This window comes from Typopeltis vanoorti, chromosome 18 (genome assembly GCF_054136105.1).
Source record: "Typopeltis vanoorti isolate ZY-2024b chromosome 18, IOZ_Tvanoo_1.0, whole genome shotgun sequence".
NCBI lineage: Eukaryota > Metazoa > Arthropoda > Arachnida > Uropygi > Thelyphonidae > Typopeltis > Typopeltis vanoorti.
The window spans coordinates 95,570,146-95,596,847 of record NC_143566.1 but is presented as its reverse complement, the minus strand read 5'-3'; the positions used below and the strand labels follow the sequence as shown (position 1 = coordinate 95,596,847).

At 36.4% G+C, this 26,702-nt stretch overlaps 1 protein-coding gene across 3 annotated transcripts in view; it reads left to right on the top strand.

Moving 5' to 3' along the window:
* LOC150096963 (VPS9 domain-containing protein 1-like) overlaps positions 1 to 26,702 on the top strand; it is a 453,159-nt gene that overhangs the window by 343,310 nt on the left and 83,147 nt on the right. For all 3 annotated transcript variants that reach the window (XM_090408053.1, XM_090408054.1, XM_090408055.1), the window contains one exon: positions 11,743 to 11,927. In XM_090408053.1, coding sequence (XP_090264179.1) covers positions 11,743 to 11,927 — 185 coding nt within the window. The remainder of the gene's footprint in view (positions 1 to 11,742; positions 11,928 to 26,702) is intronic.

Sequence of the window (26,702 nt, the reverse complement as noted above, 5' to 3'; positions counted from 1 at the left end):
GATAAGGAGAAATCCTGTCAGAGATAAACATGCAACTTGACCTTCCCAACTTGAACGTGTTAACAAGGGTTTTGATAACATCATATTGTTTAAATTGGGGATGAAAGTTTGTGTATCTACCTGTGTGGGTGGGTTTCTGTAAACTGAAAATGAAAGTTTGCATTGGGAAGACTTGTGATTAGAGTATTTAGAAAAGGTAGTCTATCATTATTTTCTTTTTCTATTGTGAACTGGAATCTGGGATACTGTCTGTTGGGATGGAAGAGGAAGGAGAAGGAGAGGAACGTGTTTGAGCCATGTGGCCAAATAGAGAACATATCATCAATGTATCTTAATCAGATAGAAGATTTGAGAATAGCAAAAGTCACTACCCAGTATTAAGAGCAAGTTTTTCAAAATGCTCCATATAATAAATAGCTGTGGGGGGGGGGGGGCGAAGGGACAGCTCATATCAGTGACCTCAATTTGTTTATAAATAGTATCTTCCAAGTAGCCAGAATGAATAGTAAAATTAAAAAGATCAATTATGTCTGTGGAGAAAACATTTTTTAACAAATTTAAATTTTCAGAAAGAGGGATATTGGTAAAAAGGGATGTGACTTCAAAGCTAATCCTGATATCATTATTGTTTAAAACTAAATTTTGGATTAAAGATTTGAAATGATGGGGTGCTTAAGGGTCAAAGCTGTACAACTGAGAGGAGACCTCCACATAGCCTTTAAAGGAATGCGGAGAACCGACCAGGGCTTCTGACCTAATGTCCAATCCTCACCTTCTCGTGGTGCACCCTGTTGGGTATCTATCTGGATACTGAACAAACGAGGATGGGGTGGCAATTTGGAATTTAGCTGACCAAATTGTATTCTTATTGACTTAAATGAATATAGAAAATGATTGTACAACATGACAAAATTTCATGCCGGCTGGGGCATTGCCTGGTTAAACAAGGACCCCGTTGTTTTCGCCAGGGAACCAGGTCAAACAGCAAAAAGTCAGCTACTGGAACAAATCTGAAAACAAACCCAAACTCAACATCACCAGAGTTAAAGATCGGTACTATCAACGTAAGAAGCCTGAATGGCAAAGAAATGGAGCTAGCTGAGGAATTAGATAAGTACCAGATCAACATAATAGGGATGACTGAAACAAAAAAGACCAAAACTGATGAGATCTTTCAGAGCAATAAATACAGAATGTTATATTCAGGCAATGACAATCAAGGAAAAGAAGGAGTAGCCATAGTATTCAACACAAAATACGAGGCTAATCTCCTAGGATGGCAGGCAATCTCAAGTAGAGTGATGTGGACAAATATCAGAATGGGGAATTGGACAATGAGACTTATTTGTGCCTATGGTCCCACACAAGGTTCTACTAAGGTAGACATGGAGGAATTTTTTGATGCTTTTGAAAAAGCAACTGACACAATGAAAAAGGAAAAGTTGGTCCTTGTTGGGGATCTAAATAAGAGACTAGGAAATGATTGTCAGATATACAAAAATATTTTGGGAAAATTTGGAGAAAAGAGCAAAGCTAATAATAACAGCAAATACCTGTTGGATTTCCGCTCAGGACATGAATTGGTTATTACTAACACCATGTTCCAACATAAAAATGTGCACAAATTCACATGGAGAGAAGAGACAAGGAATAAGAAAAGTCTCATTGACTATGTTATTGTTGTTGAAAGTTTATTTTTCACTTGGTTAGACTATAATAAATTTGGTTTAATCCTTTATCCAAGTGAGTGCAAGCAAAGTTTGCACCTGAAAATATCTTCAGGACTGAATATGGTGTTGTACTATCTTACCTGGGTAATAATATTATTATTATGTTATTGTTGATAGTGATATTTTCTCCCTGGTGCAGGACACCAGAGTGTACAGAGGATTTGAAATTGGAAGCGATCACTATTTAGTCTTGAGCAGGATAAAATTGAATTTCATATTGAGAAGAATAACATGTAAGAAAGTTTTAAAGCGAATAAAAGTTGAGCAGCTCTCAGATGTGAACTGTCGACTAAAATACACAAAGATTATTGTAGAAAAAATGAAAGAGTTTGAGAACAGAAACAAAACCGTGCAGATTCAGTGGCAAGCCTTGAAGAAAACCCTGATTGATTCAGCCAGAGAGGCATGTGGTGAGGTTGTCTGCAAGGATAGAAGAATCAGAACTCCATGGTGAACACAGGAAGTTAAAGAGACCGTGAAGGAAAAGAAGAAAGAATATCAAAAGTTCCTGGCAAATAAGTCAGCTTTTTGCTCTTAGAGAATACAGAGACAAATGTAAGAAAATGAAACACTGTGTAACACTAGCTAAACAAAAGTCATGTGAGGACTTTGGCAAGAACATAGAAAAGAAATATCAAGAAGGTGGCAAAATATTCTGGAGGTTATTTAAATTAAGGGGATATTAAATCCCACATTGTTTTAAAACCGAATAAAAAACTTAATGATTGGAATGAGAGAGTTTCATGCAGAATATAGTAAACTATAAAATATCGGCGATTACTAGCGTGAGCTAATGCAGGTAGTCCTAGTACCAAGAATATCGATCAGAACTTTACCACCTTTATACAATCTCGGACAACTCGCAGCAAAGGTGGTAAAGTTCTGATCGATATTCTTGGTATTTTCCATAATGTAAAAACACATTTCCTAGGAAATGTATGCTGTTCTTACATTATGGTGGGAGATCACTACCCAGACCGGTTTCAGCATTTTTTGAGGCTTCATCAGTGAGTAGCTAGACCAAATAGATACCAAAGGGTATAGCGAAAAGAACTTATATACTCTGCTATACGAGTTGTCAAAAAGGTGCAACCATTAAGTTACTTAAATATAAAAAGCCAGCTTCATTTCAGCGATATAAACATTATTTAAATTAAGGGGATATTAAATCCCACATTGTTTTAAAACTGAATAAGAAACTCAAAGATTGGAATCAGAGGGTTTCTAGGATGTACTAGGACTACTTGCATTTTGTCAGGATCAGATATTCACTTTATGTCAAATAGTTGAGAAAGCATGGGAATATAACAAAGATTTGTATTTAAGTTTTGTTGATCTGGAAAAGGCATATGACAAGGTGCCAAGAGAGAAGCTATTCAATACGCTACAGTTATATGGTGTCAATGGGGCATTATATCAAGTAATACTTAGTCTTTATTTGAGTTGTAAGTCAGCAGTAAGAATTGAAGGAAGTACAGGGAGATGGTTTAATGTTAAATCTGGTGTGAGAGAAGGATGTACATTATCCCCTCTGTTATTCATTATCTATATGGATCACATTATGAAGGAACGTGGTGTAATGTCAGCTCTTTGCTTTATGCAGACGATGTTATACTTCTAAATAAATCCACTACAAGTCTGCAAGATTCTCTGACTAAATTGAATAACTGTTGTAATAGATATGGTATGAAGGTCAGCATTAAAAAGACAAAGACAATGAAAATAGGTAGAAATGTTGAAAATGTCAACTGTGTTGTGAACAGGGAACCTGTGGAACAAGTAAAACATTTCAGCTACTTAGGCACGATTTTTACTGAAGATGGCAAATTAAATATGGAAATAGACAACAGAATCAGCAAAGCTGGTATGGTGGGAAGTCAATCGAATAAATTCATACGGAATAAGAGTGAAATTAGTCGGAACACTAAATTAGCTGTGTACAAGACAGTGTTCAAACCAGTTTTAACTTATGGATCTGAGAGCTGGGTCAGAAGTAAAACACTTGACCAAAGACTAGAGACCGCAGATATGAGAGTCCTGAGAAAGATTAGGGGAATGAACAGATGGCATCATTGGCAATATCATATTAAAAATGAGGATATTGGGGAAGAACTTTACATTGTCAGCATTGAGGAATGCGTTAGCAGAGCTAATCTCAGGTGGTATGGTCACTTAAACAGAATGAGCGAGGAAAGATTAGCAAAACTAATGTTCTCTGCCAACCTGGCAGAGAACATTTGTTTTGATACGGTACAAAGTGCCTTAGACGATAGAAATATGAGATCTGATAATGTTGGAATCTTGACAAGTAACAGACTGATTTTGGAGGAAAATTGTAGATAGGAAGTTAGTAATGATGTAAATTTTTCATGTAGTACTATCATATCCTGTACACCACTTGTGGGTACATGTCAGGAATTTGATGAAGATGATGATTTGAAATGATTGGAATTTTTAATATAAGAAGAAGAATGACCTGTAAGTAGGGTTAAAGGTTTAGTTAACTGTTTGGCTTTTGGCTAACTTAAAAGAGTGATAGTCAGTAGCATCTAATATGGGGTAGAGAAGGTTACTAAGTTTATGAATTTTGGGCAGTCCATATATATGGGGGTGGGGAACTAAATGGTTTGAGGTTTTTAACTATTTTAGGAGTCCAAGATGTGACATTTTTAAGAAGCTTTTTTAATGTTTTATTTTGAGAATTAGTGGGATCATAATCTAGTGGTTTGTAAGTAGTGCCGTCTCCCAGCAAGATATTCATTTTCTGATTATATTCACTGGCATTGATGACCACAGTAGAATTACTCTTGTCGACTAGTGATTATTATGCTACTGTTTCTGTGTAATTTATAGAGAGAGAGAGAGAGAGAGAGGAGTTGATTGTTAAAGAGATTTCTTCTGGGCAGCCAAGCTTGACAATTAATGTTTGCTTGGAGAGGATGTTTGAAAGGAAATATAGGAGTGATTAAATGTGTTGTTTATTTATTCCATTAAACCCCATAATGAGTTACCAGCATGTAAGTCAAAATAGTCAATTAATTTGTTTAGATTTAAGAAATTGTTGTCTATTTTGTATTAAAGTACATACTGTCAGTATGTCATCAGTGCATAATAGAACAATGACAGCCAATGCATTTTTCTTAGGAAAATTTAATGCTCGAGATTTTGTTACGTGCAGCGTATGTCTGGGTGAGATGTATTTATTGCAGAAGGTGAAAGTTTTGGTGTAGGAAAGCAAGAATAGGAAGTGAATTCGTAGCATGTGTTTTTAGAGTGAGTGCCAGTTGTGTGAAAACAGTAAAATATATGATAGTTGAATAGAAAATATTGACAGAAGTTAGATTAGTGATAATGTATGATACTTGACAAAGAATTATATTATTGTTTTAATCCTTTATCCAACTGTAAACAAATGATATTTGCATGTGAAGTATCTTTAGGAGTAGTCTACTTATATATAGATGCTTTTGACTTTACATCATTTGCATCAGTATCCCATATTTCAAAAATTATGGAAGAGGTCGCTACCCAGACTGATGCAATTGATGTGAAGTTGACAACCTCTACACATACAAGTACACTAGTTGTGAAGCTACTTCACATGCAAATTTTGTTTGTTTATTCTTGGGAAAAAATTAAAACAGGAATATAATCTTTAAATTTATTATTTAAAAACAGGAATATAACTTCTTGCCAAGTAAAATATACTTTGTAACCAAGACAAAAACCTTCTACAAGATAATGTTAGTAATGTGATACTGTTAAAAGTGTAATGGTCATAAATCAGGAAAATGAAGAGGACCATATGAAAGAAATTCTCTGCCTATGTGGGGGCCTTTACAGAACCAAACATTTATAGACCTATGGATGGAAGGACTTGAAAGCCTTGTTCAGTGAGAGTGTGAAAATACAAAGGCAGGATATATAGGATGGATATAGGCCAAAGAATGACCAAAATTTTGGGAACACACTTTCTCAAGTGACAAAATCAAATAGAGGTATTCAATACAAGATGTTGGGGACGACAGGATCATGCGAATGAAATTGGGTCTTGGAGAAGAGCAGGTGGTCGTATTATGTGTATATACCCCGCAAGTTGGTTGTACAGCAGAGGAAAAAGATGAGTTCTGGAACATGTTAGATGAAGAAATGAGGGAATTGGAAGAAAATGAGATGGTGATTGTCGGAGGAGACTTGAACGGGCACATAGGAAGACAGAATAGAGACTGTGAAAGGGTGCATGGTGGGAGAGACTTGGAACTTAACAGGAGGAATTTTGCACCATTCGTTCAACAGAAACTGGATCAATTCTCCTTTCTTCTTTGTTGGTGGGGAAACATTACATGAGAGCTTGCTCCAAAATGTTCCATAAATGTTCTATAGGATTTAAGTCTGGTGATTGGGACGTCCATGGCAGATAGAAAACCTCATCATCATGTTCCGCAAATCACTGGGTGATCACATTTGCTTGATGAATGGGAGCATTATCCTGTTGAAACTTGGCTGGCTGTGTAGGAGAAAAGTGTGGCAACACAGAATGAAGATGATCACTTATAATTGAAAGATAATGTGCAACATCCAGTTTGCCTTCTAATACAAGTGGACCCAACCATGCCATGAAAATGCACCCCAGATTATAGAACCCAAAACTTTTCACAATTGGAAACAAAGTAAGCTTCTTTCAGCTGATGCCACACACATATTTGTCCGTTTGCAGCAAAAAGTGTGAACATAGGTTCATGGAACATATCACATCCCTCAACTGTTGTGTAGTCCACTGCTTGTGATCTTTGCACCATGGATGCATTGATATTCGTCAGTGGAGTGATCAAAGGCCTCTGTAAGGCAACCCAACCATTATATCTAACTCTGTGTAATTCAGGGGTGGCTCGTGCATAGGCACTGCAGAACTGCAGCACCGCCAATTTTTCTCGATATATAAATATATTTATTAATTTATTTATATTTGCCTGTCATATTTAATTTTATCATCAACAATCCTATACAATTCTCTTTTTTTGTATAAAAAATAATAAAAATCCATCTTGTAGCACTTAGGAGGACGAAGGACGCTAGCAGCATTGTTTACCACAGTGTAATTTGCTATGCGCGCAAGCATATGCACATCATAGTGAGATGCGACATATTAATGTAATGGGGCACTGTCCTTCACGCAGTTCTACCGTTGTTTATATGTAGTTTGTGCCAGTAGTAGAGTGTTCGTAGTGCTTATCGTGTTTACTCCGTCTCTTTAAATATTTGGACATTACAATTAAAGGATTTAATTGTAATGTCCAAAAATTGTAAATCCATTCCTTTAATTACAATTAAAGGAATGGATTTTATTTTTAAGTAATTTTGAATTATACTAAACTGTATAATTTTATCGATAATAAACAATATTTTTCCATGTTTAATTTTTTTTTAAATTTTTACCATAATTTTGATATTTTATCCAAACACGTATACAGTGTACTTACAGTGTGTATATATATTTCGAAAGTTGCAGCATCCCCACGATTTCAAGTCATGAGCTGCCACTGGTGTAATTCCTGGCACAGAGTTTTTTGTTGAAATGGGTTTTTCACAATGCGTGTTGAATTTCACACAGTTGCTCAGCAGTAGCCTGCTTGTTTTTCGTAGTACAGCGCACTAATGCTCGAATGTCCCTCTCTTGCAGTAAGCACTTTTGTCCACTATGGCATTTTGCTGATGATGTTTGTCCTTTTGACTGCCTTGCTAACATAACCGTAGTGACTGTTTCTCAACTAACATGTGCAATTTCAGTTGTTCTGGTGACAGATGCATCTGCCAGCTTGGCCCAGCAATCACATTCCTTTCAAAGTCACTGAGGTCCTCTCTGGATTCCATTCTAACATGCAGTAAATGGCAGCAGGCCTCTGTTTGCCTTTTTACACACGTAGGAATATCAAGAGTATGTTTGCATATCAATTGCATCTGTGTTTGGTGCATCATAGATGCTGTATTGCAACTACTGATAACATGTCTCGATAGCTCAGTGTTTCCATTTTTTTGTCCATTACCTGTATACTGAAATAGACTGATGATATGGGCAAAAGATAATTTAATGTCAATTTAATATGAAAAAGTGAGGTTATTCATTTTGGAATGAAAAGATTACAAGCTGTGCCACACAGATGAAACTGTACTCCAGGAAATTGATGAAGATAAGGATTTTTGCGATGTTAGTGTTGAAGTTCAGAGAATATATGCAAAAGCGGCCAAGATATGTCATAGGATTATTGGCAGAGATTTTTCGTCTCTGATATTCTTCCACATCACCTCTTACTTTCTCAGATCTCTTTACTTATGTCATCTCTCTGTCTCATTCAGTAATAGCCTATCCAGCTGACTCACACCAAATTGAGTACAAGCTGCTCTTATACAGTTCTTTCAGTTCTGAAATTATCCCACAGATTCTCAAACAACTCTTTCAACAAACCATTCACGATCTTTGCATGCCATCTTAGTTCATCACTGTCATACCTTGACTACATTGCAAACTACATTTTCTTTCACATTGTTTTACCTCCTCAATGAGGTCTGATGTCCAGTCTCGTACTCTCCTTCTGTCCAACCATATAATTTGTTCCTATAACCACTACCCTCTTCTCTCTCTCTCTCTCTCTCTCTCTCTCGCTTGCTTACTCATCATATTCAAAACTTCATTCACCCTGCTTGAGTCTTAAGATTGCGTTTATCAATGTTCCTCCCAAAAGTTGGGAGGAAGGTTGATCAACCTTCAACATGAATCTTGAATCATTCATTACCTCTTTCTAATGGCTATCCTTCATCTAATTCTTCTGACCTCTTCCATTCAACTTTCTGATGTCATTAAATCTCATTGTTTCCTTTGCACATTCTTCACATCACTTGCCTTATCTTGACCAACTCATCATTCAAGTCTTCTATATCTTTCTCATTATCATTCCAGCTTGCTGTCATGCCTGCCAGTCACACGCATTTTTGTACCAGGAACTCATGGTCTTCTGCTCAAATTTCTTCTTGCTACTACTGCTCACATGCTTATGCACCACACTTCCTCTGTATGCACATGTGCACACAAACACACACACAAACACAAACAAACACAAACAAACCTAGTGAATAATTTTAGTCTCAGTCAAACATTGTATATTTGATTAATCCCATCTATCACAAAATGAAAATCAGCTAATATATCTATAAAATATTGCCAGACATTAACCCAAATTCATCTCATGTTGCTAGAAGACATCATCAAAATCAAATTCCTGACATGTACCCTCAAGGGGTGTACAGGATATGATAGTACTACATGAAAAATTTATATCATTACTAACTTCCTATCTACAATTTTCCTCCAAATCAGTCTGTTACTTGTCAAGACTCCAACATTATCAGATCTTATATTTCTATCATCCAGGAACACTTTTTACCATATCAATCCACCTATATCTTGGTCTTCCTCTGGGTCTTTTTCCTGCCAACCTGGCAGAGAACACTTGTTTTGCTAATCTTTCCTCTTCCATTTTGTTTAAGTGACCACACCACCTGACCATTACCTCTACTAACACATTCTTGGATGCTAACAATGTCAAGTTCTTTCCTGATATCTGCATTTTTAATATGATATTGCCATTGATGCCATCTTTTCATGCCCCTAATCTTTCTCAGGACTCTAATATCTGCGATCACTAGTCTTTGGTTAAGTGTTTTATTTCTAACCCAGCTCTCAGATCCATAAGAAAATTGTCTTGTATACAGCTAATTTCTCTTATTCCATATAAATTTATTCAGTTGACTTCCTACCATACCAGCTTTGTTGATTCTGTTGTCTATTTCCATATTTAATTTACCATCTTCACTAAAAATCGTACCTAAAGCAGCTGAAATGTGTTACTTGTTCTATAGGTTCTCCATTCACAATGCAGTTGATATTTTCAACGATTCTGCCTATTTTCATTGTCTTTGTCTTTTTATTGCTGACCTTCATACCATATCTATTACAACAATTATTCAATTTAGTCAGTGAATCTTGCAGACTTGTAATGGATTTATTTAGAAGTATAACATCATATGCATAAAGTAAAGACCTGACATTAACACCACTTTCCTTCATAATGTGATCGATATAGATAATGAATAACAGAGGGAATAATGTACATCCTTGTCTGACACCAGATTTAACATTAAACTTCTTCCTGTACTTCCTTCAATTCTAACTGCTGACTTACAACTCAAATAAAGATTAGTATTGCTTGATATAATGCCCCATTGCCATGCAACGAGGGCTGGCTGATGGCGTGTATGAAGTTTGCAATATACACAGGTGCCACAGAAGAAAAGGTGCCTAAAAGATGTCAAAAAATATGAGATAAGAGTTTAAACGAACAACGAATGGTACAGAATGGTACACATAATTATGAATGTACATCGTCTTCCGTTCGGGTCCCTTCAGATCTTCCTGGAAATGAACAAATAACTTCTCAAATTGTATCCTGGACCCGATTATATCACTGTAATTTTTTATTAAAATTTACGAAAATATACCTAAAATAATTCTTTATTTCTTGATGTATCAGAAATCAACTTATGATTAATTGTTGAGTTCCTTGTAAAAAAAATTTGTATAAGCAGAACTAATCCATGTGAAGTGGTATTCATTTGTTTTTCATTTCCTGTTCGTTTTATTCACACTTTATTCAAAAAAAAATTTTTGGAAAGGCGCCAAACATTAATAGCACACACCAGAAAAAGGCCAGTTGCCTGCGCTGCATGCAACTATAGTGTTTTGAATAGCTTTTCTCTTGGCATCGTGTCATATGCCTTTTCCAGATCAACAAAACTTAAATACAGATCTTTATTATATTTCCATGATTTCGCAACTATTTGTCATAAAGTGAAAATCTGATCTTGACAGCCTCTATTTGACCCTTCCACAATCCTTCTCAACCGTTTGTCAAGTATACTTGCATAAATCTTACCAGGAACACTCATTTGGGAAATAGCTCTGCAATTCTCACATTCAGTTTTATTTCCCTTTTTATATATGGGTACTATAAGAACTCCAATCCAATCATCTGGAATTTGTCCCTCTGTCCAGGCCTTCTGAACTATGCAGTGCAGCCACTGTAAGACTGTTATACCTCCATACTTGAGCATTTCTGGTCAAATATCATCTACTCCAGCTGCCTAATACCTGAGTTCAATAGCTGAATGCCTAAATTCCAGTACCTGACTTTTCACTGTTCACCCTGGTTCTCTGACAAAAACAACGGGAGCCTTGTTTAACTGGGTGATGCCCCAGCCAGCATGAAATTCTGTCATGTTGTACCACATTTTATTTTGTGGTTTAAACCAATAAGAATACAATTTGGTCAGCTAAATCCCAAATTGCCATCCCATCCTTGTTCATTCACTATCCAGGAGATACCTAACAGGGTGCACCCTGAGAATGTGAGGATTGAACATTAGGTCAGAAGCCCTGGTTGGTTCTCCATATTCCTTAAAAGACTACGTAGAGGTCTCCTCCCAGTTACACAGCTTTGACCCTTAAACACCCCTTGTTAGAAGTCAAACAAAAATCTACTTTACAGTCATTCCTTTAGTGGCTGATGCAACAGCTTCACTCTTACAACCATTGTCTTATTCACTACAAACAAAAGAACACACACACAAATTAATCTAGCAGACCATCTTGAAATCAATCAAGTATTGCCTATCAGTTCCAACTATCAGAAAATGAAATTCAACTAAAAATCTACAAAATGTCAACAAACATTAATCAAAAGTTGACTTACCTTGCTAGAGAACTTCAAACAACAGCCCTCTTATAATTGTTCTCTAGTGACCAACTTCAATTGTTTGAATAAAACATATAATCATGAAATCTAAGATATATATCAGCATACTCAAATAAAGTTGGATTCATTGGGTTCTCCTTACATCAGAACTTCCATATTTTTTGTTGATTTTTTTTTCACTTTTTTTTATTTTTTATTTTCAACAGATTATCAAACATGAAGTCTGAACTGTATTTAGAAAATGCAATGAGAAAGTTTCATACTGCAGGTCCAGAAACATTTGGAATTCCTCTAGTATTTTATGATGTTAACATTCAGACCATTACAGGTACTATTCATCAGTTACGGAGTCTGTATCTTCAGTCACTGTTTTCTAAATTTAGAACTTTGGGTAAGTTTCAACAGTAAAATGTTTTTGCTATTATAGATATTATAGATGTTTATTATTGTGCTGTTAGAAAGCTCCTGAAAGATCTGTGATTTTTGTTGATTTATTAAGTGTTTTCTTAGATTTAATTGTGTATGTTTAGTATATTATTGTAGTTTTTAGTTTTAGTGCAATTATTGTACTACAGCATTTTATAACATAATTGCAGAAATATTATTAGTTTTTACTACTCTTCAAAATGGTGCCAAAAACTCGTCACAACAAGGCAGTGTCTAAAGCTCAAGTTTTTCTACTGAGGAGAGCATTTGTCCTGATGAACAAAAGTACTGCTGCAGTGATGATGATAATTTATCTGAGGTTAAGTTGACATTAGAAATATCTCGATTGAAAGAAATTATTACAAAATTGACCAGTGAATTGGAAAAGGTGGGACAATGTTTGACTAAACTTAGACAGGATAAGATAAAGGATCAGAACAAGAACAGGCAGGAAAGTACTGTGGGAGTCACCACTTTTAGTTTCCCAGGGACAAAAATTAAAAATATATCAAATGTAATTGAAAATCAAAAAAGAAAAGTAAAAGAGATGGTAGTTCTGGTAGGTACTAATAATTTAAATAGTGACAAATATAGTATGAGAGAAGATAAGAAAGATCTATTGGAAGAAGCAAGAAAGAAATGTGAGAGTAAAAATTGTGGGATTGCTACCCAGATATGACAGTACCGAGTTAAGAAAAAGGGTGGTGATAGCAAATGATTTCATGTGCAGGCTGTATAGAAGAAATATATGCGAGATTTTAGATGTGTGGAGTGTGTTTGATGGCAGAAAAGATTTGTATAAGAGGAATGACTTGCACTTGAATTCATTTGGCATCAGCAGCCTGGAGAAATTACTTCTTGGTATGAGACCTAATGCAGAGAGTCAGGGAAACTAGAAACTAAATCATGTGTGTGAAAATTTAGCTATAGTATGCAAATATGATAAAGATATGAATGTTTTCGAACATGGTTATGTATGTGACGAAGTGGTGGGAAAATATGCTTTGGGTTTGAACCTTTTAAGTATGTCTGAGGAGGGAAAAGAGAAAATTCTAGAACAAGACCCAAATAGATTGCATATCTAATTATAAGAATAGTCTAGGTGCTAATTTATTATGTCTATATATAAATGCAAGGAGCATCAGAAACAAAGGGGTTGAGTTCATTGCTTTTTTGAATACAATATGGCCTAAGATTGGTGGCATTAGTGAAACCTGGCTATCAGAATCAGATATGGTAAATGGAATCAAGGAGGAGCACTACTGATGATATCAGATGACTTAAGTCCAGTTAGGGTAGAAACACAGGAAAACAATGATGGTAACAATGTCCCACATAGCAGTGAGTTTGAGTTTGAAGAAATGCATCGCCAGTTTAGCCTTATGGGTACCAAACGAGTTATCATTATGGGTGACTTTAATTTTCCAAACATTGATTGGGTAGAAGAGAAATCTCATGATAAGAAAGAAAGGGAATTTATTGAATTGTTGCAAGACAACTTTCTCAAGCATCATGTGAAAGAAGGAACTCGAGGTCAAAGAGTGTTTGTTTTGCTCATAGTGTCAGAAGGAGTCTCTGTTAAGAATATCGCTATTTTACCACCAGTTGGTGACAGTGATCATGCTATGCTTTCTTGGGAAGTATCTAATTATATTGATATTCCAGTTAAATCAGGTTACATGCTGAACTACAAAGCTGGAAATTATGATCAACTTAGGAGAATACTATCTTTGCTCCCATGGTATGAGTTACTGAATGAGATAAGTGTCAGCAATTATGGGAATTTTTCCAAAGTGCTTAAATGAGGCAGTATCTGAATATATCCCTAGGTTCAAAAAATATATAAGTTGGGAATGAAATGGATGGGCAACCTTATTAAGCAAGAGATCCACAAGAAGAAGATAATGTGGAAAGAATATCATGAGAATAAGAGTGAGAGGGATTATGAAATATATAAAGCTCAGGCCATAAAAGTAACTAGTTGTGTGGAAAGCTAAATCGGAGTATGAGAAGAAATTGGCCATGCAAGCTAAAGGCAATCTAAAAGAATTTTATCGTTTTGCCACAAGCAAAAGAAAGAATGAATGTGAAAGAATAACTTTATTGAATACAGATGGTACTCGAGTGTTGGAAGCTAATGAGTGCTCATTTTGCTTAGATATATCAACCAAACAGCGGAATCCAAGCAGCAGACAAAACAACGGACAGAAGCTGGTTGTTCCATGCCAAAGAAGAAAGTTGGTTCTATCAGCAGGAAATATCATGGTATCAGTGTTTTGGGATTCCAAAGGCATTTTGTTTATTAATTATCTTGAAAAGGGTAAAACAATAACCAGGGAATATTATTCTGATCTTTTAACTGACTAGACTTGAGAAAAGACCCAGTTTGCAGAAGAAAAAAATCATCTTTTATCAGGACAATGCGCCTGCCCACAAAAGTTGCCAATGGGAAAATTAAGGGATCTGCACTATGAATTGTTGGAACATCCACTTATTCACCAGATTTGGCTCCCTCTGACTCATATCTCTTCCTCGCTGGTCAGCATTTTTCTTGGAATCAACAGGTGATTGCAGCTGTAGAGGGGTATTTTGCAGATCTTACTGAGAACCACTACAGGGACTGGATAATGGCACTTGAGCATCACTGGAATAAATGTATTATTCTTAAGGGAGATTATGTTGAAAAATAAAAATAATTTTGAAATTATAAATTCGTTTTTTCATTGTTAGGCCGAGAACTTTTCAGATTACCCTCGTGCGAGGCCAATGAGACTGATTAAAAACTAAATATAATATTGACCTCTTGGTAGAGCACAATTGGGCATATGCCCTTTGATGGATAGAGATCTGGATTCAACTCTCATTATATAGATTACAAGATATCAGGTGATTTTCTTTTCATAAAACAGACAAACTGGCCAGAGAATGCATGCAGATAACAAATACAAATACTGTGTAGTATGTAGTAGAGATGGTATAAGTACAGTGGATTGTGTAGTGTAGATAGTGGATCATGTAGTTTAGAGTGGCCTCTGTGATGAGTCCTTGTCTCTATGGAAGTATAATAATAATAATAATAATAATAATGTCATGTAACTTTTAAGTAGTGAAATACCTCTCTCATGCTGAAGATGATATTGCCAGGTGGCACATACTGGACAGAATGCGTGATAGCAAGTTCAAAGATAAGTCATTGTTTTAATATTTCTTTAATAATATTTTAATAATTAGTGACTGTAGTGTTGTGTATGAGTGTGTTTATTTTTGATATATTTATATACTATGTATGATAGATAAACTGTGTTATTCATGGCACTAATGCAAATGAAAACAATGGCAGCCAAGACATGGTTGGGGAGTTTGACAAGGGGGGGATTTTGGGAAATGTAGTGTGCGCGTTATGTATTCACTGCCACAAGAAAATGGATTATGGTATGATAGTGACAGTGGAGAGAGAGAGAGTGTGTGTCACAGATGTTTCACGAGCCAAAAATGCGAGACTTGCCAGAAGCGAGAGAAGTAAAGGAAATTAGTACTGAAAGCCATGAAAACAAAAGTACTGGAATGAATAGAGTTCTAGGTTTAAATGATGATAAAAGAAATGTGAAAGAGAATATAAATGAGGTGACTGAAAGTAGCAGTAAGATGGCATATGCAAAAGTTGCAGTGCCGAAAGTTCAAGAGAATGTAGAAGATACGAACAGAGAAATAGCTTGCTTTCATGTATTCCTTCACAGGACAAAGTGCAATGCTGCAGAAACAGTAAGAGATTAGTCGAACTGAGAACAGAAAAAAAGCAAGAAGTCTGAAGCCAAAAAGAAAATTGCAAGAACAAAGGAGAGAAAGAGTGTCAGGAGATAATGTTTTTTACAGTGAGTCTATGATAAGGGGAATACTTCACAAAAGCACTACAAAATTTGTTTCCCTTGTGCAAACATTAATAATATTAGTATTGCTATGGAGAACGATGATAGCTAATGAATCAATACACATTGTGCAGAAGGAATGATGTAGAGTTTGTGGATTTATGGACTGAGTTTGATAGGCATAAAGATTTGTACAATACTGATAGACTGCACTTAAATGGAATTCAGTTAGGTGTCTAGAGAGATCTTTGTTCACTGAGAGTGTGGAAGCACAAAGTCAGGAAAACTAAAGATATTAAGGCAGTTTAGATGAGATTAGGGATGCTGCAGTTTCTATATACTAATGCCAGAAGTATCAGAAACAAGAGGGGGGAGTTTTTGGCAGTGGTTTGTGCAATCTAGCCAAACATTATAGGTATCAGTGAGACTTGGCTAGCAGCAGATGATGTAGTTACACGGAGGATAGAGTAGACCATACAAGGGGTGGGATGCTGCTGATGACAGCAGATGAATTGCAGCCAACAAGAGTAGGGATCACTCATGCAGATGGCATTTCTTTTCTCAGTCAATCAGGTGTGAGATGTGAGATTGAGGCCAATGGAACAAAATATATACTACTGATTGCTGTTATAGGCCACGGGCACCAGGAATGATGTGGAAGACATGCATCAGCAGATTAGTAAAATGAATGCAAGAGTTGAGTAATTATTATGGGGAACTTCAACTTCAGAGACATAGATTGGAAGGAGAAAAGATCACATGGCAGGAAGGAAATGGAATTTATACTTACTGAGAATTATCTAAAGGCAGAATGTGACGGAGAGGACTCACAGTGCAAGAGTGTTGGATCTTGTTATAGGATTAGAGAACCTGTCCATAACTAAGGTGGTTACAATGCCTCCGATTAGGGAAAGAGATCATATGGTCTTGACTTGGGAAGCAGCAAAACGTGGAAATTCCAGTTAAAAAGAGGTATACGTGGAACTACTAAGCAGGTGATTATGATACATTTAGAAGGCAGCTTGAAGCAGCACAATGGCATAAAGATCTGCAAGAGAAGTATGTTCACAGTACATGAAGGATAGTTAAGAGATATCTGGAGGAAGTAATGTCACATGTATATCCATGGTCAGGAGGGTAAATCATGTAGGTGCTAGATGGATGAGTACTATTGCTAACCATGGACTGCAAACAAAGAAAATGTTGTGCAAGGTATACATGGAGAAAGTCGACTAGCTAACTCATGAATAGTACAAGGATTAGGCAAGAAAGGATGGTAAGGAACGCAAAATCAGATGAACAGGCAAAAGGAAATTCAAAAGTTTTTTTAATTTTGTGGCAAGTGGAGAAAGAATGACTTTAATGAGTGCAGATAGTAGAGAAGTAATGGAGGCAGATGAAATTGTTGAGCTATTGAGTGATCATTTTGCAAGCATATATCATCCAAATGAAGATATGACAGAAGTAACATGGACTGATGTGAGCACAACTGAAGAATTGGAAGCACATAGTATATTACAGAATCTGAATGAAAATACAGCTGTGCGATTGGATGGGATATCAGCTCGTGTTTTATGAGAATGTGCAGGGGGAATTGGCAATGCTTTTGCCTAGACTGTTTGATTTACATCTCATCTCTGGCAGAGCCCCAAGAGAGTGGAAAGAGGGCAAATTAATTCTTTTGCATAAAGGAGGATTTAAGTTTGTAGTATCAATTAAAGACAAGTCAGTGTCTCAGGAGTGGTGGTAAAAGTACTCGAAAAGTTAGTCAAAAAGAGAATTCAGGAATGGGTGGATAAGAATATGATATGCTATGAGGGGGAAGCAAGGTGTTGTGAAGAGTCAGTCATGCCTTAGCAATCTAACTTTTTATAGAGTGCTAACTGAGTTGGATAAAAGGAATGGCTACACGATGCTGCTGCTGGATCCTGCAAAGGCATCAGACAGGATTGGTGGTTGATGGACAGATACCATAAAAGTAGCATACAGAGGAGGAGAAGGCAACTAGTTATATACCACAGGACTCTGTCCTTGGATCATGATTGTTTAATTTGTAGATAAATGATATAGGAAATAATTTCAAAGCAGATATTCAGTTCTTTGCTGATGATGCAAAGTTGGGTTGGATAATATTTAATGAAGGTGATATAGACAGCTTGCTTACAAGCTATGTATCTCATGGATGAAACTGTACTCCAGGAAATTGATGAAGCCAGAGATTGGGAGGTAGGTAGTAGTAGATGGAGAGCTGAAGTTTAGAGGGCATATTGCTAAAGTGGCCAGAGTAACTCACAGGATTACTTGGTTATTGAAGACCACACTAATAAGCAGAGAAAAGAGAGTTATCATTTATTATTATTATTATTATTGCACCCTCCATGGAGTCGGCAGACTCATCTTGGTAGGTTCATTCAACTGACAACATATTTATCATAAAGAATCTTAAAATGCTTAACATTCCTTGCATTAACAACACATTCTGGTAATGCATTCAATTCACTTACAATTCTCCATGTAAAAAATCTACTCCTCACATCCCTCTTCACCACACTTTTACATAACTTCCAGGGATGACCTCTGGTTCTTTTCCTCTCACCTTTTACTCTTTTTATTAATCAGATTTTTATCAGATTAATCCCTCTGGATTAATCTGAAAAAAATCTGATTAATCCTCTCACTGACTTAAATGTCTCTATCATATCGCCTCTCTTCCTCCTATCCACTAAACTCTGCAATCCACATTTCTTCAACCCCTCTCCATAGCCAGCATTCCAAAGTCCCGATGTTGTCTTAGTCACTCACCTCTGGATCCTCTGCAATGTTTCCACATCATCACATTGAAAACCAAGTGACCAGATCTGAGCACAATAGTCCAAGTGCGGTCTGACCATTGTTTTATACAGTGGCACAACCACTTCCTTATCCCTACATGTTAGAGTACTTCTTATCATTGCAACACTAGCAATATGCCTTAGAAACTTCAGTCTACTCTCAACCATCACTCCCAAATCTGTGATCTCATCCACTTCCTGCAGTATTGCACCGATATAGTATACAGCCCTATGTTTCTGAACTCCAAAATGCATCTTTATATCTTTAAAGATATCTTTATAAAGCTTTGATTCGACCATATCTAGATTACTGTGCTCAGGTCTGGTCACCTGGGTTTCTTGAGGATGAGGAATTGGTGTAGAGGATCCAGAGGTAAGTGACCAAGATGGTAAGTGCTCTGTAGAATGCTCCCTATGAGGATAAATTGAGGGTTTGTGGATTGCAAAAGTTGGTTGATAGGTAAAAAAAAAAAATGGGGGGGAGGATATGATAGAAACATTTAAGTTACTTAAAGGGTTTTATAGGATTGATAAAGGGGAAATGTTTCAGCAGTTGGTTAGGGGGGAAGAACAAGAGGTCATCCCTGGAAGTTGAGTAAAATTGTGGTTAGGGGAGTGTGAGGACTAGATTTTTTGCTTGAGGAGTGGTGAATGAATGAATGAAATGGGTTGCCTGAGTCAGTTGTTTGACTGCTTTGTCTCTTAATGGTTTCAAGTAGAGGTGTAATAAATATTGTGTTTTTGAGTCTCCCACAGTGAATCTTAGGACTCCATGGAGATGCCTGTGCAGTAATAATAACAACATCTAAGTTTCAAGGGCGAACATAACAGAGTTATGGGAATAATGGAAGTGGACAGAATAGCTAAACCAGTAAAAGAGAGGAAATGAAAAAAAAAAATGCAAGAGAGTGCTGGAACCAGAGATGGAGAGATGGCAGGACAGCAGGTAAGAATGAAGAATATAAGACTCCAGCTAGGAATGTGGTAAGGAAGGAAAAACTGGAATATGAAAAGAGAAAATCCTAATGAATTTTTTCGCTATGTGGCCAGTAAATGTAGAAATAATTGTGGAAGAATGACATTGTTGGATAAAAATGGAACTATAGTGACTTAGGCAAAGGATGCAGTGGAGTTGTTCAAAGAACACTTTATTGAAGTATTTCATCCCAGAGAAGTAGGTTTTGATGCTAGAGGGATAGACCAGGATTGAGGTTTAGAAATGCAAGAAGAGAGTGTGTTTCAAATACTGAGTATTCTGGATGTCAGTAAAGAAATTGGACTGGACGAGATTTCTCCACGGGTTTAAAGATTGTTCTAAAGAACGACAGCTCCTTTGACCTGGCTTTTCAATAAAAGTCTGGAGAAAGGAAAGATACCCAAGGAGTGGAAGGAGGGTAAGATAGTGCCATTGTATAAGGGTGGTAATAGACTGGAAATGTCAAATTATAGACCAATTTGTGTTTCATCAGTAGTTGTCTTTTAAGATCATAGAGAAATTAATGAGATATACAGCATTAGGCAAATGAGGGTAATGTTATCTGTGAGAGTCAACATGGATTTGTTAGGGGGGGGGGGGCACTCTAGCTTTAGTAATATGATTGCCTTTTATAATAAAGTGACAAGAGAAGTTGATGAGGGAAAGGCATATTCTGGCATTTTTTTGGATTGTACAAAGGCATTTGACAGGGTACCACATGATAAGCTGACATTTAAGTTGAAGTACATGGGTTTAGATGTCGGGTTAGTGAACTGGATTCAGGATAGGCTGTCTGATAGGAGGCAGAATGTTACAAGTCAGGTCCCAGTACTGGTACCTGTATAGTTTAACCTTTATATCAATGACATTGTCAATGGTTATTAGTAATGGTAATAATTTAGATGCGAGGCCTGCAAGAGGATTTGAATAAACTAGACAGATGGGTAAATGAATGGGTGTATCAGTTTGGGATACATTGATGGGAGACTACATACTCTGCTTGAGGAACTGTACTGAAGAAGGTGAGGGATCCGGGAGTGATGGTTGATAGAAACCTGAAATTCAGGAAACATATTGCAAAAATGGTGAAGGTAACCCAGAGGATTGCTGCAATGCTGAGAAGGGTGCTGACCTGCAGAGATAAAAGAGTTGTTATTCCATTGTGTAAAGCCCTGATCAGACCACATTTAATGAACTAAAAATTTCTTTTAAAATGCATGCTCTGTCTCTATCAAAGTAAAAAATTTTGATTGAGGCAGGACCTACCTTTTACAAAGTCATGCTGCCCCCTATAGAGTATCATATTCCTATCCACCCATTCCTGAATTTTACTTGTAACCAACTTTTCCAATACTGTAACCACCACTCCAAAAATACTAATTAGTCTGTAATTTGCTACTTCTAGTCTGGAGCCACCTTTATGGAATGGAACTATCTTACCCACTTTCCACTCCCTTGGAGCATTGCAACAGCTGAGACTTAAATTAAACAACCTCATCAGAGGCACTGCCAGTTCACTAGCACATTCTTGTAGCACATGAGCTGACTTACCATCCAGGTCCACTGCTGTATTCACATTGATATTTTTCAAGTTTACTGAGTACCTCCAGTTTATCTACCTCAATGCTCACATCAGTCTCTTTCACCTCAGTAACTATAAAAGTCACCACCTGGATGATATACCTTTGCAAAGTGGTCACTTAGTAACTGAACTATTTCTTCTGCTTCTGTCTCTTTCCTACCATCAGCACTGAGTAAAGTTATCTTTTCGTAATTATTCTTTCTCTTACTTGCTGTATAGTAAAAAAAAAAAAACTCTTGGATTTGCTTTGGCCTGCTTAGCTAATTTTCTCTCAAAATCTGATTTAACCTTCCTTACCATACTAGTTACCTTTCTTGCTTGTGCTTTATATTACTCATGGGAATGCTGATCACCTTGTTGTTTATATTCCTCCCACAATGCTTTCTTTATATTGCTAGTCATGCACTCAATCCCTATTCAGTTTATCCTCCTGACCTGGGTATGCACTCTGATGCTGCCTCCCTCAATATCATCAGTGATTGGGAACTGGTGAAGAAATATTTATTATCAGCAGTGGCAAGTTGTATACTGCAAATGAAAAACATAACACAATTTGATGCAAAGTGGATGACAAACAATATCAAAAGGGAACTGCAGATGAAAAAGATATTAAAGATATATATAGATATATATACAGGGTGTTCGGGATAAATTTGACATATTTATAATTAATTATATTTTTCCGTAAGTTACATGTATTAACACACACTTCTCTTCATTTAAAAGTTTGGACCCTTCTTCATTCATATACAAGATGTCAGAAAGGATGGATAGCTGGAACCCACCTGAATCATGGAAGAGAATAACTTGTATCATGATGATTCGTGCCCGCCATCAAAATAAGGATATTACGACTGCTGCCCAATGCTCCCTGAATACAGTAAAAACAATCAGGCATGAACTAGAGACTTGCAATGGTGACTACGAGGATGTAGCAAGAAGAAAGATCCCTAGCAGACGATCTGATTGCGTTCGTACAGCAGAATTCCTCGCAAATCTGCAGGAACAGGTGTTGAAGAACCCTGGCATTGGAATTCGGGCTTTGTTCGTGGAGTTGCTAACTGTAGTCAAGCCCTGGATAACAAGGGTAGCCAATGGTAGGCCGTATGTATGGCAGCAGGATTCGGCCCCTTGCCACACCTCTGGGAAAAGTCAAAAATGGTTGTCTGAAAATTTCTACGACTTCACCAGTCCAAATGTTTGGCCTCCAAACTCCCCAGACCTTAACCCCATGGATTATTTTGTATGGGGCGCAGTTGAAAAAGACACCAATCGCACTTCCAGTAATACAAAAGCCCAGTTAATGGATAAAATTAAAACAGTTTTTGCGGCCCTTCCCAGGGAGACTGTAGCATCAGCTTGTTCGAGGTTCCGAAGCAGAATTGAAGCTGTGATCGATGCTAATGGTGGTTATTTTGAGTAAATCTTGTTGATAGTATTGTAATTAACTCTGCCTGTAATGTTTTTTTGTCAATTCATTAAATTTAATAGATACAAAGAAGATTTTCTTTTTCCTTACGAAACTGTCAAATTTATCCCGAACACCCTGTATATATATATATATATATATATAAGGAGTAGAGTGGAGAGCTCCTCTCCTTATATGTAATTAGTGAGAGATCATATACAGCATTGGGCAGATTGGGATAATGTTATCTGTGAGGGTCAGCATGGTTTTGTTTAAGCAGCACTCTTCTTTTAGTAATCTGTTTGCCTTTTATAATGAGGTAACAAGAGTGGTTGATGAGGTAAAGGCATGAGGTGCCACATGATAAGTTGATATTTAAGAGCACATGGTTTTTGTTGTAAGGTTAGTGAATTGAATTGGAGATTGGCTGTCAAAGAATTGTATAAATGAACAGTGTCAAAGAAGCAAAATGGTTACAAGTGGTATTCCACAGGGTTCAGTACTGGGACCTATATTGTTTAACCTTTATATCAGTGACATTGTCAATGGATTGCAGTGGGATATTCAGTTGTTTGCAGATGATGTGAAGTTGGGAATATTGCAGATAGGAGTCCTTCAGGAAGATTTGAATAAGCTGGACAGATGGCCAGATGAATGGGTATGCAATTTAATTCAGCTTAATGTAAAGGGATACATCAATGGGAAGCTGCATACTCTGTTTGAGGAACTATATTGGAGGAAGTGGGGGAGGCAAAGGATCTTGAGATAATGATTGATAAAAATCTGAAGTTTAGAGGATATATTGCAAAGGTGTTGAAGATAACTTAGATTATTGCTGTGCAATACCGAGGAGGACACTGAACAGCAGAGATAGAAGAGTTGTGATTCCATTGTGTAAAGTCCTGATCAGACCACACTTGGACTGCTATGCTCAGATTTGGTTCCCAGGATTTAAAAAGGGTAAATTAACCTTGGAAAGAGTACAGAGGCAGATAGCTAATGATAGCAGAACTGTATAATGTTAGTTATAAAGATAGATTGAAGAAATGTGGAGTGCAAAGTTTGGTAGATAAAAGAAGGAGAGGTGATATGATTGAGACATTTAAACTATTGAGAGGTAGTTGTAAAGTTCAAAGCTGCTATCAAACAGTATCAAAGGACCTTACAAGATGAGGCTTGTCACTCCATGGAGTCACAACACTCATCTTATAAGGTCCTTTGATACTGTTTGATAGCTTCTTTAATACTCTTCCCTTATAAACATTTTCGGGTCCTGAATGGTAATTTTTTTCAGTATATCAAAGTTTATTATTATACAGTGTATTTACATATATATATACAATTGAAACATTATTACCTTTTTTTTGATCACATAAATTCAGTATACAAAATACTGAGTACATTCGTTTTTGATAAATAATATATATATATGTGTGTGTGTGACACTTTTTACAAAAAAACCAAGTTTATAAAATTACTTGGTATCCTTAATATATATATATATATATATATATATATATATATATATATATATATATATATATATATATATATATATTGTGAAAAGAGTTGAATGACTTAAACTGAGAGTTAGGTAAAATGGGGTTTAATAGTAAAACACGACTAGTTTCGGCTAGTCAAGGAAAAGAAGGAGTAGCCATAGTATTCAACACAAAATACGAGGCTAATCTTCTTGAATGGCAGTCAGTCTCAAGTAGAGTAATGTGGGCAAATATGAGAATGGGGAACTGGACAATGAGACTTATTTGTGCCTATGGTCCCACAGAAGGTTCTACTAAGGTAGAAGTGGAGGAATTTTTTGAGGCTTTAGAAAAAGCAACTGACACAATGAAAAAGGAAAAGTTTGTCCTTGTTGGGGATCTAAATAGTAGAGTAGGAAATGATTGTGAGACATACAAAAATATTTTGGGAAAATTTGGAGAAAAGAGCAAAGCTAATAATAATGCAAATATCTGTTGGATTTCTGCTCAGGACATGGACTGGTTATTACTAACACCATGTTCCAACATAAAAATGTGCACAAATTCACATGGAGAGAAGAGGCTAGGAATAAGAAAAGTCTCATTGACTATGTTATTGTTGATAGTGATGTTTTCTCCCTGGTGCAGGACACCAGAGTGTAGAGAGGATTTGAAATTGGAAGTGATCACTATTTAGTCTTGAGCAGGATAAAATTGAATTTCATATTGAAAAGAATAACATGTAAGAAAGTTTTAAAGCGAATAAAAGTTGAGCAGCTCTCAGATGTGAACTGTAGACTAAAATACAGAAATATTATTGAAAAGAAAATGAAAGAGTTTGAGAACAGGAACCAAACCTTGGAGATTCAGTGGCAAACTCTGAAGGAAACATTTGATTGATTCTGCCAGAGAGGCATGTGGTGAGGTTGTGTGCAAAGATAAAAAAATCAGAACTCCCTGGTGGACACAGGAAGTTAAAGAGGCAGTGAAGGAAAAGAAGAAAGCATATCAAAAGTTCCTGGCAAATAAGTCAGCTTTTACTCTTACAGAATACAGAGACAAATGTAAGAAAGCTAAACAGTGTGTAAAACTAGCTAAACAAAAGTCATGGGAGGACTTTGGCAAGAATATAGAAAATAAATATCAAGAAGGTGGCAAAATATTCTGGAGGTTGTTGAAGAAGCTTAGGAATGGAGGAAAGAGTGCTGTAAAAGGAATTAGAGATGATAAAGGTGAAATGAAAACAGGAGAAAAAGATATCCTTGAAGTATGGAGTAATTACTTTGAAAAACTGCTAAATGAAACAAGCAGTGATGACAGCACAGTGATAAAAAACACTGACCAGGCATGCAGTCAGGAATACATATCCATACATGAAGTAGAAAAAGCCATCAAAAGCTTGAAATGTGGAAAGGCTTTCTTACATGTTATTCTTTTCAATATGAAATTCAATTTTATCCTGCTCAAGACTAAATAGTGATCACTTCCAATTTCAGGAGTAGATGATATACGACCAGAAATGCTGAAGTATGGTGGTATAAGAGTCTTACAGTGGCTGCACTGCATAGTTCAGAAAGCCTGGACAGAGGGACGAATTCCCGATGATTGGAGTAGAGCTCTCATAGTACCCATATATAAAAAGGGAAATAAAACTGAATGTGAGAATTACAGAGGTATTTCCCTACTGAGTGTTCCTGGCAAGATCTATGCAAGTATACTTGAGAAACGGTTGAGAAGAATTGTGGAAGAAAAGCTTGGTGAAGAACAAGCTGGATTCAGGCCAAATAGAGGCTGTCAGAATCAGATCTTCACTTTACGACAAATAGTCGAGAAAGCATGGGAATATAAGAAAGATCTGTATTTAAGTTTTGTCGATTTGGAAAAGGCATATGACAAGGTGCCAAGAGAGAAGCTATTCAATATGCTGCAGTTATATGGTGTCAGTGGGGCATTATATCAAGCAATACTTAGTCTTTATTTGAGTTGTGATTCAGCAGTTAGAATTGAAGGAAGTACAGGAAGATGGTTTAATGTTAAATCTGGTGTGAGACAAAGATGTACATTATCCCCTCTGTTATTCATTATCTATATGGATCACATTATGAAGGAATGTGGTATTAAACCTGATATCAAAATTGGAGATGTTAATGTCAGCTCTTTGTTTTATGCAGATGATGTTATACTTCTAAATAAATCCGCTACAAGTCTGCAAGATTCTCTGACTAAATTGAATAGCTGTTGTAATAGATATGGTATGAAGATCAGCAATAAAAAGACAAAGACGATGAAAATAGGCAGAATCATTGAAAATGTCAACTGTGTTGTGAATGGAGAACCTGTGGAACAAGTAAAACATTTCAGCTACTTAGGCACAATTTTTACTGAAGATGGTAAATTAAATATAGAAATAGACAACAGAATCAGCAAAGCTGGTATCGTGGGAAGTCAATTGAATAAATTCATATGGAATAAGAAAGAAATTAGTCGGAACACTAAATTAGCTGTATACAAGACTGTGTTCAAACCAATTTTAACTTATGGATCTGAGAGCTGGGTCAGAAGTTAAACACTTGACCAAAGACTAGAGACCGCAGAT